The sequence below is a fragment of the Ictalurus furcatus genome, chromosome 6 (assembly GCF_023375685.1).
Source record: "Ictalurus furcatus strain D&B chromosome 6, Billie_1.0, whole genome shotgun sequence".
Taxonomy (NCBI): Eukaryota; Metazoa; Chordata; class Actinopteri; order Siluriformes; family Ictaluridae; genus Ictalurus; species Ictalurus furcatus.
Genome location: NC_071260.1, coordinates 30,276,150 through 30,293,479, shown reverse-complemented (window position 1 = coordinate 30,293,479; position 17,330 = coordinate 30,276,150). Strand labels below are relative to the sequence as shown.

Here is a 17,330-nt window from a genome sequence, read left to right as displayed (position 1 = left end):
ACACACCACAACTCTGATATCCACACACACACACACACACACACAATTATATCTGCATCATTTATTCAGTCTGCAGCGCTCTATAATAGGGCAGAATCAGAAAAAAAGGAAAAGCATGTACAGGTGCAGCGCAAAAGATTAGAATATCGTGGAAAGGTTCAGTTTTTCTCATAATTTAATTAAAAAAAGTGGAACTTTCATATTTTCTAGATTAATTACACATAAAGTGAAATATTTCAAACGTTGTTTTTATTTTTATTCTCGATGATTACGGCTTACAGCTCACGGAAATAAAAAAATCCAATATCTCAAAATATTGGAATAAAGAATTTATAATACAGAAATGTCGACCTGAGAAGATTCTAATCAGCTAATTAATTGTCTGAACTAGTCTCGCCCCTGATCTAAGCTTTGGAGTCGATTCTAGATTCACCACGACTCAGAATTTTTTTTAATCGACTCCCAGTCATAGTAACACCCCTTCTCTTTGCATCAGACGGTCTGCTCTTGGGCTGAATTTGCTGGGACGGACGGTCCTGGATTAATCGGCAGGCGTTTGAAATCTGTGCTGTCGGTAGATGATTTTCCGTACAGTGGAATATGCATTTCAAATAATTTGCAGATCTTTTTAAATCACTTGCCAGACTCATAGGCATCCACAACCTTTATTCTGAAGGCCTTACAGAACTCTTTAGATCTTGGCATGATGACCCCACACACCTCAATAACAAAGGGAACACCAGACACTAGATATGAGAGGGGTATAAATAAGACCGGTTCCACCTGCACTCCCTCAGCAGGTTCTAATCACTGGAACCTGATCTTCAACACCTGAGTATAATTTTATGGATTTGAAGGTGTGATAAATACAGTGGTGTACTTAATTTTTCCATGTAACTGATCAGGGTTTTTTTTTTTTTTTTTTTTTCGTTTAAATTGTGAAAATTCTACAAAATGTAAATGTTATGTGTCATGTGATAGAGTATCAGCTTTATTAATATCACTGTTTCACAGAGGATCACATGTTTGCTTGTCCAAATATGATTTTAAAAAAACTATTTCCATGGGGTGTACTTATTTTTTCACATGACTATAGATAGATAGATAGATAGATAGATAGATCACTCTATTCATCCCAGAGGGAAATCCACATATTACAGCAACACAGAGAGTTAGAAGTACACTAAAGTAATTTAACATGATAAATGAAACAAATAAGAATAAATATACGTGTGTATCGACACGCTCGCTTCTTCGGTCATTATCTTCCAGGACTGAGCCGTTATAAAAGTGAGGGTTATACGAGATTTAAACTAATTATTATAAACGACACAGTCCGTCTATCCTAACAGTACTATAATTGATTAAACTGGTTTGTGTGCTCGAAACGACTTTTAAAACTTAAAATTCGAACTTTATAATCGCGCTGTCTTAATTACAAATCTCTCACAGTCAAGTTCAACGCTGACTGACGAGAAACCGGAAATGACGCAATACGTCTGCTACCAATCAGCAAAGAGCGCTAGAACACAAAGTACTCCCAACACCAAGAATTAGACTATCAAACTATTAAATAACCGTGAGGCGGGGTGGGGGTCGTGTGTCCCTCCAACTGTACACTTGGTTACGCCCATACTCAACGCAAGTTCGTTGATATATTTTAGCATATATTTCGTTGATTATATATATTATTGTGTCTTTCTGTCTGTCATGTTTGTGTACACACTGGAAGCTTCACTAATCAAGTCCCTGTGTGGGAGCACTTGGTAATGACGCTGATTCTGATTCTAAAACCTGGGTGATGATGGAACTTGAGAATATTCTGGAATGACGCCACAGAATGTGAAGAACAGAAAGCTGAGTTTCAATGTTGAACTTGAACTTTCTAACTAACAGGCGGTTTAATCGAGGTCAGTGCTACAATGCGGAATTTAATGAGTTTAGCTCGCTCTCTGGCGGCAGATCTTCCAGTGCGCCCCCTGTTGTATGCGGCTGGAGCTGCAGTCATGGCTGCAGGGGTTTATTGTTATTTTAAGAAGCGTGAAAATGGAAAGAGAAGAATAGAGGAGCCCGTGGACACACCTCTCACCGAGGGTACACCATCTCCATCTCTCTCTCTCTCTCTCTCTCTCTCTGTGTATTTATTTGTTTCTCAGTCACAGTTCTCTCTGTTTTTATACAAACGATGAGTGCAGGTTAATGTGGTGTTGTGTTTGTTGGTATTTAGACCCAGTGCAGATGGTGTGTGCAGAGTCTGCTTTGGTGGAGTCAGACTTGATATCTGATTTGGATGGAGTCAGAGTCACACAGACTGACAGCACTGTCCCTGAGGTACTCCCCAAACCACAATCACTTCCATCTCTACGTCTACATTATGGACACTGCTGACTTTTTGTTTTAGTCCTGGATGAGACCGGTGGTATATTTATATTGAACATTTTATACTTGAGCTGTTACTGAGTGCTGTATAAGCTAGTAGGCTGTTAGGTAAGTAAATAGATGCCCCCAGCTTTCCTGTATAGCTTTTTTAATTAGTTCAGACACTTCATCATCCACTTTATTAGGAACACCTGCACATTCATGCAGTTATCTAATCAGCCAATCATGTGGCAGCAGCGTAATGCATAAAACCATGCATTCTTTGTCAGTCCTCAGAAATGTCTGAATGTGTGTAAATGAAAAGAACTCTTACAACATTTGCATGGTGCACTTTCAGGATTCTCTGAGGGAGGCTGAGGAGAAGAATCAGAAGGACGAGGTGCCCAGTGCTCCGGTGGACAGCGAGAGGTCCAAACTGGAGGACAGAGTTAGGGAGTTGGAGGAACTGTGTGAGATACACAGAGAGTGTGATATAAAAAACAAGGTGAGCTACAAAAGCCTCATGTGAATAGTACTTTTCAAAATTAATGAGTACCAAACAATATGGCAAATACTGAGAAAATAATATCTGCATAGTGAAATTGATGCTCACCTGTTTGGAGCCTGAGGGGCGTGAGTAGTGACAGCTGGACGTGCTATTAGATAGAATCCGGGCTGCAACTAACTAAGAATGATGAATAACTAAGAATGATGTGGAACAAACTATTACACACACACACACACTTAAAGACAGATAGACTGCTGCATTAATGATCTTTTAACGTTTCATCTCTGTGATGCTTGACTGGCTTCATGCCGTGTTTCCTCTGAACACCTAAACATGCTAAACAGAAAAGCTATAACTCTTTCATTCAAAGTTTTCAAAGTGAAACACTAGACTTGTGATTCTGTCGTCCTGCCTCCAATACTCACACAATTCACTGAATATTTCAGTTTTACTTACATCATGCTTTGCTTTGTAGAACTTGCAGGTCTGTCTGGCTGAAGCTGAGAGGAAATACGAGAAGGTGATGGAGTCCAATGCTCAGCTGGAGAATGACAACTCCACACTGATCTCTGACATGGACTTACTGCGAGGCTCAGTGCAGCAACAAAAGAAAGAGCTCCATGAGACATACAGGAAGTATAATATGATAATGATGGTAAGTGAGAAAATCCTTGCATTAAACAGTTCCAGTAGCAATATAGTGTAAGTACTCACAGTGGGCCTCGTTTATCATTCTTTTAATAAAGTTGTGTGTAATTGTTTGTGTAAGCCAAACAAGCAAAAATTTTCCACCGAAACTACAAAGGTTTCGGAAATGCTGATTTTCTTCGTACATGTGCGAATTTTGATCAACCGTAAAGTGCAAAGAGCTTTCCTGTTACAGCTCATTTGCATTTAGTGACACCCACAAAATTCCATAAAACCCTTCCTGGCCTACAAGAGTCAGTACAGAGCAGTAAATGTAAAAAAAACAAAAAAAAAACAAAAAAGTATGGGCGCACAGTGGTTTAGTGGTTAGCACGTTTGCCTCACACCTCCAGGGTTGGGGGTTCGAGTCCCGCTGAAGCCATGTGTGTGCGGAGTTTGCATGTTCTCCCCGTGCTGTGGGGGTTTCCTCCGGGTACTCCGGTTTCCTCCCCCAGTCCAAAGACATGCATGGTAGGCTGATTGGCGTGTCCAAAGTGTCCGTGGTGTATGAATGGGTGTGTGAATGTGTATGTGATTGTGCCCTGCGATGGATTGGCTCCCTGTCCAGGGTGTACCCCGCCTTGTGCCCAATGCTCCCTGGGATAGACTCCAGGTTTCCCTGTGACCCTGAAGAAGGAGTAAGTGGTAGAAGATAGATGGATGGATGGATGAAGAACAATGCTTGAGCAATCTCTCGCCACGATTAGCGCCCATATACAAATCCTTATTGTCTTTACGGCTAGAATTATACAAACGTGGGTACTTTCTAACCTGCACTCGTTTCTGTCTCTTCTGTTTTTTTCTTCAGCTACCTTGAGAGTCAACGGCCCTGGGTTACTGTTGCCACCTTGTGGAACATCTAAATAGTGCAAAATAATTTTTCAGAAGTTAAACAAATAAATCCATTCGTATCCAGCTTGATAAATGAAGCTCAATGTTAATGCTGCATGAAGAGTTACACCACATGCTACATGTACTTGATCAAAATAAAAATTGTATTTCTAGTTTTAAATGCTGGGTTTCTTTTTTTATTGAATGCATGTGGCCCATTGAAGATGTGAAAAGTAAACACTACATTTTAAACCTCTTCTGCTCCATGTCTGTGTTTTAGGAGTATGAGCAGGAGCGAGAGGCTCACAATTTCCTGAAGTCTCAGTACGATCAGATGAAGGAAACTTTAACACACAATGAGGAGTCATTAAAGGTAAGATTTATTCAATGTTTGTGTGTATGTGTGTGTCCTCAAAAGTGTATGAATGTGTGTGTAGAAGTAAATTAAGCCAAAATATTTTGGTTGTAGAACTTGCAGGTCTCTCTGGCTGAAGCTGAGAGTAAGTACAAGCAGGTGCTGGAGTCCAATGCTCAGCTAGAGAAAGAGAACTTCTACTTGACATCTGACTCAGACATACTGCAAGACTCAATGCAGGATTATGCGGAAGAGCTCCATGAGGCACACGAGAAGTGTCACATGATAACAATGGTGAGAAAATCCTTGCATTAAGCAGTTCCTTTAGAAATAATGTGAATACTCAGTGAGCCTCATTTATCATTCTTTTAGTAAAGTTGTGTATAATTGTTTGCGTATGTCAACAACAATTACTAAAGTTTAAACCTCTTCTGTTCCATGGCTGTGTTTTAGGAGTGTGAACAGGAGCGAGAGGCTCATGGTATCCTGAAGTCCGAGTATGAAGAGATGAGGGAAAATTTAACACACGACGAGGAGTCGCTAAATGTAATTTTTTCTGTTTGTGTGTGTGTGTCCATTCTCATGTAGTCACGGTTTTTGGGACATTTTGTCTCTTATCCCTAAAACATTTCAAGCTGTTCTAATGAGTGATGAGAGAACTCTTCAAAAGTGTCTGAATGTGTGTGTAGAAGTAAATTAAGCCAACATGTTTTGGTTGTAGGACATGCAGGTCTCTCTGGATCTAGCTAAGAGGCAGCGTGAGCAGGTGATGAACTGCAATGCTGAGCTACAGAAAGAGAACTCCGACCTGATATCTGACTCGGAAGTACTGCAAGACAGCATGCACCAGTTGGAGGGAAAGCTCTGTACGATCCAGCGCAGGCTTGCTAAGATAACACAGGTGAGTGAGAAAATCTGCATGATGAGTTACACCACCGCCTATATGTACTTGAACAAAATAAAAGCTGCATTTGTAGTTTAAGATGCTAGTTTAGAATAGAAGTGAATAGAAACGGTGCATTGTAGAACATTTAAGATCTCAAGTTAAAAAATAAAGATGTGGGGGGGAAAAATGCATCTGCAAATTTGAATTTTGTTATACCCTTACCCTGCATCTGTTCGATACACATGTTCTAAAAGGGAAACCGAAGTGGCCCATCGTAGATGTGAACAAATCTGAATCCTAATTTTCTCCATGGCTGTGTTTTAGGATCGTCAGCAAGCAGTGGAGGCTTACAGCATCCTGCAGTCACAGTACAAGGAGACATTAAACCAGCGTGACCAGTTACTGAAGGTAAGCTTTTTCTCTCATTAAGCCATGAATGCTGTAGGACTGCTATGGCAATTTTTAATGAGCTGCAATAAAAAAAAGTCCATGTAGTATCTAGTCCTCAATTTCTACTCGACCAAAATTCACTTTACTTTGAACTTCCTCCTGTTTCACTGAAGTGAAGTAGCCCAGTTAGCCCAAAAATGTAACCCTCTTCTGCTCCATAATTGTGTTTTAGGAGTGTGAACGTGAGCGGGAGGCTCGCAGTATGCTGATGTCACAGTACATTCAGATGAAGGAAAATTTACGCTCAACAAGGAGTTGCTAAAGGTAAGATTTCATATCCCTGCCACTTGGTGATGGAGGCATTATGTTTTCGAGGGTTGGCTTTCCGTACGTCCAAGTTTGTCATTAGTGCGATGTCTCAAGAACATTTGAATGTTTGTAGGATATATATGGAATTACCACAGTAACCATCAGATGAACTGATTAGATTTTGGTATTGATCCAAACAGCATCAAGGTCATAGTGAGGTCAAATGTCTGAAATAGATTTTCATCAGTAGCTTCCATCGTATTTGAAGTATATTTGAAGGGTATTTGTAAAAATAGACTTCTTGGTGGTAGAGGCACCTGGGTTTATTTTTCATTGAATGGATGTGGCCTATTGCAGATGTACAAAGTAAGCACTTGAGTTTTAACCTCTTTTGCTTCATGCTGTTTTAGGAGAGGGAGAAAGAGCAGGAGGCTCACAGTTTCCTGAAGATGCAGTTTCAAGAGATGAGGGAAAATTTAGAACAGTGCACTAAACGTAAGTTTTTCCTCTCATTAAATGGTGACTGATATAGTATACCATGTGTCAGTTATGGGTCAGAGAAGTAAATGCAGTACCTCAGTTCACATATGGATATTTGGAAGCAAATATTCAATGTTTCAAATATTCAATTCAAAATATGATCATTTTACAAATTAAATCTGTATTTTCACAGAACCGTGAATCTGCGGAGTCTGTAGAGGCTGGGCGGCTGTGGCTCAGGTGGTAGAGTGGGTGGTCCACTAATCGTAGGATTGGCGGTTCGATTCCCGGCCCACATGACTCCACATGCCGAAGTGTCCTTGGGCAAACACTGAACCCCAAGTTGCTCCTGATGGCAAGTTAGCACCGTGCATGGTAGCTCTGCTACCACTGGTGTGTTAGTGTGTGTGTGTGTGTGTGAATGGGTGAATGAGAACCAATGTAAAGCGCTTTGGATAAAAGTGCTATATAAGTGTGCCATTTACCATCCATGAACCCCAAATACCTGCCAGGGGTGGTGTTTACTTACTTGTACCCAATGGTTTCTGTAAACTACATTTTCATTTATGGCATTTGGCAGACGCCCTTAACCTTACATTAAGGTCTCATTTATACCTCTGAACAGTTGAGTGTTAAGGGCCTTGATCTAGGACCCAACAGTGGCAGCTTGATGTTGCTGGGGTTTGAACTCATGATGTTTGTCTGACTCAGCCTAATGTCTTATCTTCTGGGTTCTACCAAGCATACCCTCTTATACCCCTGAGCATCTTTTATAATGTATAGTGACCACTAAATGTTATTTCTAATGTGTGTGTGTGTGTGTGTGTGTGTGTGTGGGGGGGGGGGGGGGATTATTATTAATCATTTAGAAATTATCTAAATATTTATCAGATGTGTGGGAACACAACAAATTACAACAAACCTAACATTATTTATCTTTAATCTATGGCTGTCAAGATCAATGATTAATCAATGGTAAAGAGCATGTAACATTGTTTATATTTAACCTATGCTTGTCAAGATAAGTATGATTGATGATGATGACCTTTGACTTACACCTGTCAAAATAATGATTTATGATGAGCTTTGACCTAGACCTGTCAAAATAATGATTTATGATGACCTTTGACCTAGACCTGTCAAAATAAGGTTTTACAATACATACAAACCATTTCTCTCTTTGATTTACAAGCAGGGGAACTATGTATAACTGGTTAATGCTTGATATGGTGCCATGCCTGAAGTGAATATAAAGAACATTGTAACCAACAAAATCTCGGTGCAAGCTACATCTCCATGTGGCGTGTATTCCTGGTAACAGTACAGGTTATTTGTTGTCTTGCTGACTGCTAATAAACCTTCTTTGTCTGAATCCAGTCTTCGTGAATTTGGCTGTTTTATTTTTCTTAAGAACAGGTCAGATAGCTTGAGTTTATAGTTTAAATTTATGAGCTAGCAGGGTCAATGTAGGTTGGAGAAGCAAAATATCGTGCAAAGACGAATTGAGTATAATATAGTGTGAATCTTAAAATTTGAGTTTCATTTCTGTTTGCTTACAAAGTTTTTCTTTTATCAAGAAAAACAGCATTTTGCTATAGTTGCTAAGACTAACCCTAGGTTTTATATGGCAGACTAAGTTTATATGTGTAATAAAAATGTATATCCTTAATAGTCATTAATAAAATATATGCTATAAAAATAAACAAATACTGTATCCATACTACAATACGTTAGACATCCTGTGAAGTAGACGACTATAAGCTTGGTAGAATCTTATACAGTTGCCAAGGTCATGCACTTTTTCGATGGTCCCTTACTGACTTTATTCTAATACGCTGATGACCTGCGTTTCTGAAAGATTGGCAGGCTTTAACGGAAGACATTTTTGAAATATGTTTAATTGTACTTTGTTTTCTGGCCACTCTGGAGTAAGCAAATACACATTTGGTCCTTTTTACATTTATTCATTTAGCAGAATTTTGTGTGTTTATTTCTTGAGAAATACAAGAGAGAAGCTCGAAAGTGCAGCGAATGTCCAATATAAAGCCAACTTTACCGCGGTTCCCCTTAGGCAGGGCCAAAGTGGGACCCATTCAGCTCGGGAGTTTAATGCCCAAGACCGGCCCATTTTTTCGTGGTGGAAGAACTTTGATAAATGACGTGACAGTAAGAACTGAACTATCCCATTATATTTATTACTGACATGTTTCAACAAGAATATAAAGATAAATAACAAATAACACAGACTACTGGGTATTATTTTCTGCTACAAAAAGTTCAACTGTAACACTATGAACAAAAATGTTTGTTTGCATTCAAACAAATATGAAGTATTTCAGTAAGAAAAATACTTTTTTTGGCAGCTTTGGAAACTTGGTTAGTTGTTTGACTAGCATAGGTGAGTGTTGCGAGGCAGGGACGTGTAGAAGAGGTGGGTCTTTAGCTGTTTTTTGAAGATGGTGAGAGATTCTGCGGTCCGGATTGAGGTTGGAAGTTCATTCCACCACTGAGGAACAGTTAGTTTGAATGTTCTTGAAAGGGACCTTGAGCCGCGCTGAGTAGGTACTACTAAGCGTCGGTCATTGATTGATCACAGATTGCATGAGGGAACAAAATCCTTCAGGAGAGAGTTGAGGTAGGAGGGTGCTGTTCCAGACAAGGTCTTGTAGGTGAGCATCAAGGCCTTGAATTTGATGCGGGCAGCTACAGGAAGCCAGTGGAGGGAGATGAAGAGAAGTGTGACATGGGTTTTAATTATATTGTGCACTGTAGAAGGTGAAACGCCCAAAATCCTACTGATTTGTCTTTGGAGAATGTTGTTCTCAAAGTGCTGGATTATTCGCTGACTCAACTGTTGGCAGATTGGTGAGCATCAACCCATCCTTGATCTTGAAGAACTAGGCCTTTTTGGAGGCTCCTTATATACTATGATTACCTTACCTGTTTCACATCACCTTCTTAGTCCCACTGGATGATCAGTGGAAATTGTTATTATTTTGTTTAAAGATCTTTTTTTCCATTTAGTACTGCCCTTCAGACACTAAATAAGATAGTTACATGTCTCCCAAAAGACAAAATATTAACAATTTACACTAATCATCCTCTTCAAAACTTTACACCCCTCAGCTCTTAATGTATTGTGTTGCCTTCTTGAGCATCAGTTAACGTCTGCACCTTTTGTAATAGTCGCGTACGAGTCCCTCAGTTGTCCTCAGTGTGAAAAGATGGATCTCAACATCATATAGCCGTTGTTGGAAAGGGGGTCAAATACACAGAATATGCTGGAAAAGTAAAGAATGTGCAGGACCTGAAGATTTTTCTGAAGAACAGTGGGCTGTTTAACTGCTCAGGACAAACAAGGGACTCATGAACAACTATCACAAAACAAAAAACAATCATGGATCATCCAGGTAACGACACACAGTATTAAGAATCAAGGGTATGTAAACTTTCAAATGGGGTAATTTTTATAAACTCGCCTATTACCTTGTCTTGAGGACTATATGTAAATATGTTATGTGAAATAGCTTATTCAGGACAGTACAAAAAACACAAACACACACATGTCCAATTTTGTCCAACTTTGTCCAAGCAACAGTTAAATCTACCCATCAAATCATGCAAATTTGCATTAATTCCCAAATGGGCTGACGGGTACTGATAAACCGGGAAGATGCCTAGACAATAGGAAGCCCATAACGTAGTCCGGTGCTTCAACCGAAAGTGCTAGTTTCCAAAGATTTTATAGATTTTCTACAAATGCAAATTCATTAGAATACATTCAGATCGCACAGTATTATTAAACCCAGGACCAAATTTCAAACATTTGCTTAAATTACTTGTTTTAACTTAAGGTGTATAATGTCACAAGTATTTATTCTCCAAATTACTTTCAAAACTGGATGAAATGTTAATTTATTGACAATTGATACAAAAGATTTGTACACACTATATTTCCTCAGATGGACAGATACGGGAGAGGATCATGTCCATCATATTTCTGATAATGGCATGGGGTGGGTGTAAGTCATGTGGGAGGTGGTGGGCCAGCGTCATCTCCCAGGCATCTAGCAGCTGCACATGGAGTCCTCTGAACATGACACGCAGCAGAGCATCCTTCTGCAGAGAGAACCAGTCACTGTTGAACAGGCTGCTCCCTGGGCCAAGCTTTTGCAGGTTGGCAGTTCGGATCACCACCAACGTAGCTGGCTCACGGTTCAGCAGCCGTACCACGGTCCTGCGGATATGTCGGAGGCGCCTTATATATATTTCATCAGGGAAGGTGCTGAAGTGAGACCACATGCTCACGAGTACCACTGTGTCCGGCCCACCCTGGATCTTGTCTAGCTCGTTAGCTACATAGCGCAGCTCAGAGGAAAGCACTGTGGAAAAGCGGATGGGCGGACCATGGCAGCGATAGCTTACCCGAATGTTGTTCCTGCTGTCCACTGCCATGTATGGCCCCATTTTGTAAGAACTGTAAAGGGTTAACTGTAAAAGTTTAAGGTCTGCAGAAGACAGAAAAAGGGCTTATGGGAGAAAACTGGATAAAAAAATATGAGTGATTTAGAATAAAAGCAATAGACAAAATAAATGAGAAAAGGTTGCTCAAAAAGAGATCAATAGTCTAATGACTTGATCTTACTAGGAAGAGCAGAGAGGTACTCAAACCATTGCCGCACAGTGGAATCTCCAAACATGTAGAGAGCCTTCCCTCTAAGACAACGTGTTATGGCTGATGAGTCCTTAAACTGCTGGATGACTGCACCATTCAAAGGCCTCCAGGTACCATGAAAGTAGTAGCCAGCAGAAATGTTGTTATTTTTTACATTGGCTTCTCCTTTGAGGGGGGAGAAGGGAGGGTTAGTTATTAGTCAGAACTCACTACAAGTCCTCATTTGTCAACAGTGTGTGCACACAAATCTTTAAAGAAGTGGTGAAGAGCGGATCAAGATAGGTAGTTATTAAGCTTCATTGTTTGCAGTTATATGTATGATGTTCATATACACATTTGATTGATTAAAATTTTACTGAGCTATTCTGGCTTTTTTTTTACTGGGAGTTGGCAATTTATGTCCAAAAGTTGCATACTTTTTTATGCATGGAAAGTTACTTATATTCAGAGCTGGGTTATTCAGGCACTTAAGCTGATATTCTGTGCATAATTCAGATTATGCAAATAATCTTCATGTAGTTCATGAATCTGAGGTTAACCAGATCCTTCTTGAGTAGAGGAGTCCAAGACTCAAGAAGATTGCAAGAAAGAAATTTTAATGAGCCCCCCTCTCTCTCTCTCTCGCTCTCTCTCTCTCTCTCTCTCTCTCTCTCTCTCTCTCTCTCTCTCTATATCTCTATATATATATATATATAGAGAGAGAGAGAGAGAGAGAGAGAGAGATCTATAGCTTATATTTTATATATATATATATATATATATATATATATATATATATATATATATATATATATATATATACACACACATATACACACACACAACCCCAATTCCCAAAAAATTGGGACGTTGTGTAAGATGTAAATAAAAACAGAATGCAATGATGTGCAAATCTCATAAACCCATATACCATATGTTATTCACAATAGAACATAGAAAACATAAAATGTTTAAACTGAGGAAATGTACCATTTTAAGGAAAAATAAGGTAATTTTGAATTTGATGGCCGCAACACGTCTCAGAAAAGTTGGGACAGGGGCAACAAAAGTCTAGAAAAGTAAGTGTTACTATTTTTTTTTAAGAGTATTTAAATAGTTAGAGTCTCTCAGAAATAAAGATTGGATGGAATCTGGATGGAAGCATATGTTGCTCTAAAATCTGTATATACCTTTCCGCACTGATGGTGCATTTCCAGATGTGCAAGCTGCCCATTCCATAGGCACTAATGCACCCCCATACCATCAGAGATGCTGGCTTTTTAACTAAGCACCGATAAAAAGCCAGATGGTCCTTCTCCTCTTTATTCCTCTTTAATTTAGAGGTTTCCAAAAATAATTTCAAATTTCGATTCATCTGACCACAGAACAGTTTTCCACTTTCCCTCAGTCTATTTTAAATGAGCTTTGGCTCAGAGAAAATGGCGGCATTTCTGGATCATGTTCACATATGGCTTCTTTGCATGATGGAGCTTTAACCAGCATTTCTAGATGGCACGGCAAACTGTGTTCACAGACAATGAGTTCTGGAGGTGTTTGAGCTCATGAAGTGATTTCCATTACAGAATCATGCCGTTTTTTAATGCAGTGGCTCCTGAGGGCCCGAAGATCATGGGCATGCAATATTGATTTTCACCCTTGTCCCTTGCGCAAAGAGATTTCTCCAGATTCTCAGAATCTTTTGATATTATGCACTGTAGATGATGATATATTCATAGTCTTCACAATTTTCATTATCACTAGGCTGCAGCCAGTGTTGCCAACTCTTATGAGACAAATAAGCAACCGCAGATTAAAAAAATAGCCCAAAACAAACCCAATATAATAGCTTATTTCAGCCTCAGCAATTGAAGTTTAAACTGAAATTAAACTGAAGTTTGAAATGCAAAAACAAAATATTTACTTAACAAAAATCGAACGCCAACTGATCACATGCGAGCAGAATATGATTGGAGAAATGGAAGAGGACATTACATTAGAACCATATGTATAAGTTTATATGAGTTATGTTTGATTTTGTTATATTCTATAATAATAATAATAATAATAATAATAATAATAATAATTTGTAATAGTAGATAAATACATTATGATTTTTTAAAAATGTAATTGTTTACCATATAAAAGGTCATCCCTCTTCTCTCCTGCACCATAAACTTTAAGTTGTTTATCCTTTTTTCAGTCTTTGTTGTATTTTTTTTTTGCCATACTTGGACCACGTTGTTGGTGGCATTGTTTGTGAAAATGTACATATGTCTATCTATGTCTACTATACTAACTATTATTGCTTAGAATTACAATGTGGTTTTTCCTCCAATGAGGATAGGCGGGATAGGTCAACTCTGGCTGCAGCCTATATTTACAGTGTATTCACAAATAACTTTTGATGTCATACTAATATTTCCACTTAAAAAGATTCCAATATACTGTGTGGGGCTGGATGAACTTTAAACTAAATACAAAACGTACCTTTTTCTCTGGGTAACACGGTCACTTTGCCCATCGCTGATGCAGGTATAGGAATTTTGATATTTACATCACTGAAAGAAAAAAAAAAGTAGAAATACATAACTTTTCCCAAAACACTATTTAGTAGCTACTGAACAATTTGATCTTGTTTTTTTGTTTCATAGCATTATTTTATATCAATTAGTATGTATGATAGGTGGCTGGCCAAACAACATGTTGCAACATGTAAAAACATGTTGTTTTTACTTTCACCTGACAGTGTTAAAACAGCTAAATTCCAAGAGCCTTTTTTCTCTGACTGCACCTGCAAATCAATTTACTGAAGGATATTCAGTCCATGCAGGATTTCACAGTGTTTCTTTTTTTGTGATTGTTACAGCCAAAAATGCTCGATTTTGCTGTGGCATTTTTCAAAATTGGTGATGCAATTTCCGAGCTTTTTTGTGCTTCTTTTGCAGAACACTACTTGGATTGGCGAAATTGCAATTGCACTAAAATGTTTTGCGCAAATGTCTTTCACAGTGATGTTTGTTTGTAAATGAGACCTTTTAGCTTTTAGCTCATGCTCGACACACGTGAATTGAAGAGGGCTTTGGCTGAAAGCGTGTTGTGATTATGTCACGGTGCGTTGTGATATTGTCACATGTCAAATCACATGAAGCGTCTTGGCTCAAATCTGCGGTAATTTTTAAAAATTGCCGGTATTCATTTCTGCAATAGCAAAATCGCTAAATCCTGGATGGACTGGATATTTAGTCATGGCTATAAACAAAAAATGCAAATTTAACAGTGAGAAGGAATGATTTCAAAAGAGCTGGAAACAAGACTACTTTTTCATCAAGAGCCATAGCAAATGTGTGTGCCTTGTACGTCAAGAGACTGTTGCTGTAATTAAGGAGTTTAATATCATGAATGAGTTTAATAACATTCCAAGAATGAGAGGGCAGAGAAATTGCTATCCTGGCAGACTTTGTTTTTAAATTAAAGTACGCACGGAAATGAGCTAGCATGAGCTACCACGTCACCTCTGGAAGAACTGTGCTTCATATTCAGTAATAAGGTTCTTCTTGTAGCCCCCTTTATAATGATTTATTCGTGTGTCACAGCCTAGCATTTCTGGTTTGTAGCAGTACCAGGGCTCTCCAGTTAAAGGGTCAGTGTAGTTGCAGAGTGGTTTGTAGTTGAGTGGCAGGCACAGGTTGCACACAGTGATCTCTGCGAGGTCACCAGATCTGAATAGGCTTTTAAAAAACACTCTGTCTGGTTGCTCCTTCTGCAACCTTTTGAGCACTGCCACTGCCTCACTCGGGTGCACCATGGTGATTTCCACCCACGCTACACCAGCCCACAACAGTGGAAATAGCACTGTATAGGTGCCATCATGGTGGTCGTGCACCTTCCATGCAACTCCAGCTCCCAGGTTGGGCGAATGCAGCCGGGCTATCAGAAAATCTCCACCATGACCCTTAGGCAGTCCCAAGAAGTTCTGCATATGAACATTGACCAGAAGCTGACCACCTCTGTGTTGTTTTGATGAGCCCTGAATCACAAAGTAGCTCTTGGTAGGGTCGCTGCTGAGCTCCACAGACAGACCTTGCACCCAGGGACCAGGCCATTTAATGGAATTGAGCAGAGATCTCTCTTCTTTGGCCTCTTCACGTGGATTACTTTTACGATGCCTTAATGAACTTTTTGGAGTTTTACATTTTTGGTTACTGGACTGTAAACAGAGGGATATAAATCTCCCAGGCTTCATTAAAAATGTCTTCATTTGTGTTCTGAAGATGAACGAAAGTCTTATGGGTTTGGAACGACACGAGGATGACAGAATTAAAATTTTTGAGTCTCTCTTTAACAATTAGACCTAACTAGCAGTAAACTTTGTCATTAGTTCTGATGTATCTAGCTTTAAAATGTACACTAGAGGCAGGCTTTGGAGAACATGTCATTTTTCTAAGGCTTTTTTCCCCCATTTCTCTCTCTTTTTAAAAATGTTTTTCATCGCTTCACTTGTTAACTCAAAATAACACATACACACTTTTCTGCTTTAGGTCCTGATTGGGTTGGCTGACATGGGGGTATATTTAAACAATATCGCACGAGTTAGACTGCGGGTATACTGAATATCGGAAGAGCTGGGATTAGGCCGCAGATTGAGTGCCTGTAGCTAATCACAGGCATGCTGATGTTCAGTTTAATTACACGATTGCAAGTGCGAGATTGCTAGTGGAAATAGATCTCAAAGAAGCTACACTCACTTTATAGCCCATCGGCTAGCTGGTAGCTGGCTAGCTAGCTCACATTGATTTATACATTCCCGTTAAAGGTGCTTCCAGTTAAATTGGCTTCCCTTTTCTTTTTCATCTTCATCTGCTGAGCTCATATTTTAAGTCAAAGTTATAGTCATGAAAAACGGTATTGTTTACCATGTCCGTTGATGAGGGCACTAACAGTTTTGACAGATCACTAGAATGATAATTTTATGTGGGGAACACAGACTAGTGGAGCGATACAAACAGTGAAACGTCTCAGTGCGGTTATACTAAATATAAGCACGCTTGGATTTCCGCTCCTCCAATCACATCAGTGGACCACAACTAACTCTTGTATAACTTGCAAATAGATGACATGAGTTCCACAAATATAAAAGTAAGATCCACAAATAAACAGAAAGTGATCCACAAAGAAATGAAATAAGATGCACAAATATTTTTGCAATTATATAAAAATGTGTAATTGTAGTAGTAATCATCATATCAACTATTGTAAATCTGGTTTAATTGAACATTATTCAGCAGCTTATAAATAGTACTTGATCCAGCATATCCTATTTTTTTTCTTTTTTTATATTGTGCACAAACAGCACAACCTAATAAAGATACTAAACCACAAGATAATACCTCAAGTTGCTATTTTAGCATTTTAACAATATTGATTTTTTTTTTTTTTAATAAAGTTCTTACACTCTCATGTAAAGAAAACATGCCTGTATTTTGATGTATAAACTGACCAATCACTCATCTACTATGCTTATAGCGCACTTTAAATGTGTGTTGTACATCATTTTATCCAATAAATATCATGTATTTATATTTTAATGATATCTAAACCTGATATATCCGATATATGAACATGGTCCATGATTTTAAGAACAAAAAAAATTTTCAGGTCACTATGAGAAATGTTGAACTAATGCATTTAGTTTACATCCAGAACGCATCCCAGGAAACATTCACTGGAAACTCCTTTTGGAGGAAATAACTCCGTTGCTACTGAAAACATTTGCGATAAAACACATCAGCTGCCCGTGTGGGCATCGTTGGTTCTGAAGCTGTACTCACCTCCGTTAACATGTTGAGAATAAACAATAAAAATCCTGATAGTA

General features: G+C 38.9%; 2 protein-coding genes across 3 annotated transcripts in view; one reads left to right on the top strand and one right to left on the bottom strand.

The window, feature by feature from the left end:
* The first annotated feature begins 533 nt into the window (after window positions 1-533).
* Window positions 534-7,638, top strand: LOC128609158 (citron Rho-interacting kinase-like). Its single transcript, XM_053627584.1, has 12 exons — window positions 534-2,094; window positions 2,228-2,331; window positions 2,717-2,863; window positions 3,342-3,521; window positions 4,665-4,757; window positions 4,854-5,033; window positions 5,193-5,285; window positions 5,461-5,640; window positions 5,950-6,033; window positions 6,248-6,339; window positions 6,735-6,819; window positions 6,998-7,638. Exons 1-10 carry the CDS (start codon window positions 1,923-1,925, stop codon window positions 6,335-6,337), a joined length of 1,323 nt encoding a protein of 440 aa, XP_053483559.1. The 5' UTR covers window positions 534-1,922; the 3' UTR covers window positions 6,338-6,339; window positions 6,735-6,819; window positions 6,998-7,638.
* Window positions 7,639-9,168: 1,530 nt separating this feature from the next.
* The window catches only part of LOC128609156 (NXPE family member 3-like), a 10,635-nt gene continuing 2,473 nt past the window's right edge, over window positions 9,169-17,330 (bottom strand). The window contains exons 2-7 of one of the 2 annotated variants that reach the window (XM_053627581.1): window positions 17,287-17,330; window positions 14,971-15,665; window positions 13,946-14,016; window positions 11,450-11,644; window positions 10,754-11,312; window positions 9,169-10,085 (exon numbers count right to left, since the gene is read on the bottom strand). The exon at window positions 17,287-17,330 is cut by the window's right edge and continues 120 nt beyond it. In XM_053627581.1, coding sequence (XP_053483556.1) covers window positions 10,016-10,085; window positions 10,754-11,312; window positions 11,450-11,644; window positions 13,946-14,016; window positions 14,971-15,665; window positions 17,287-17,330 — 1,634 coding nt within the window. In that variant the 3' untranslated portion in view covers window positions 9,169-10,015. Of the gene's footprint in view, window positions 10,086-10,703; window positions 11,313-11,449; window positions 11,645-13,945; window positions 14,017-14,970; window positions 15,666-17,286 lie in introns of those variants that run through there. The other variant, XM_053627582.1, reaches the window with a different exon arrangement.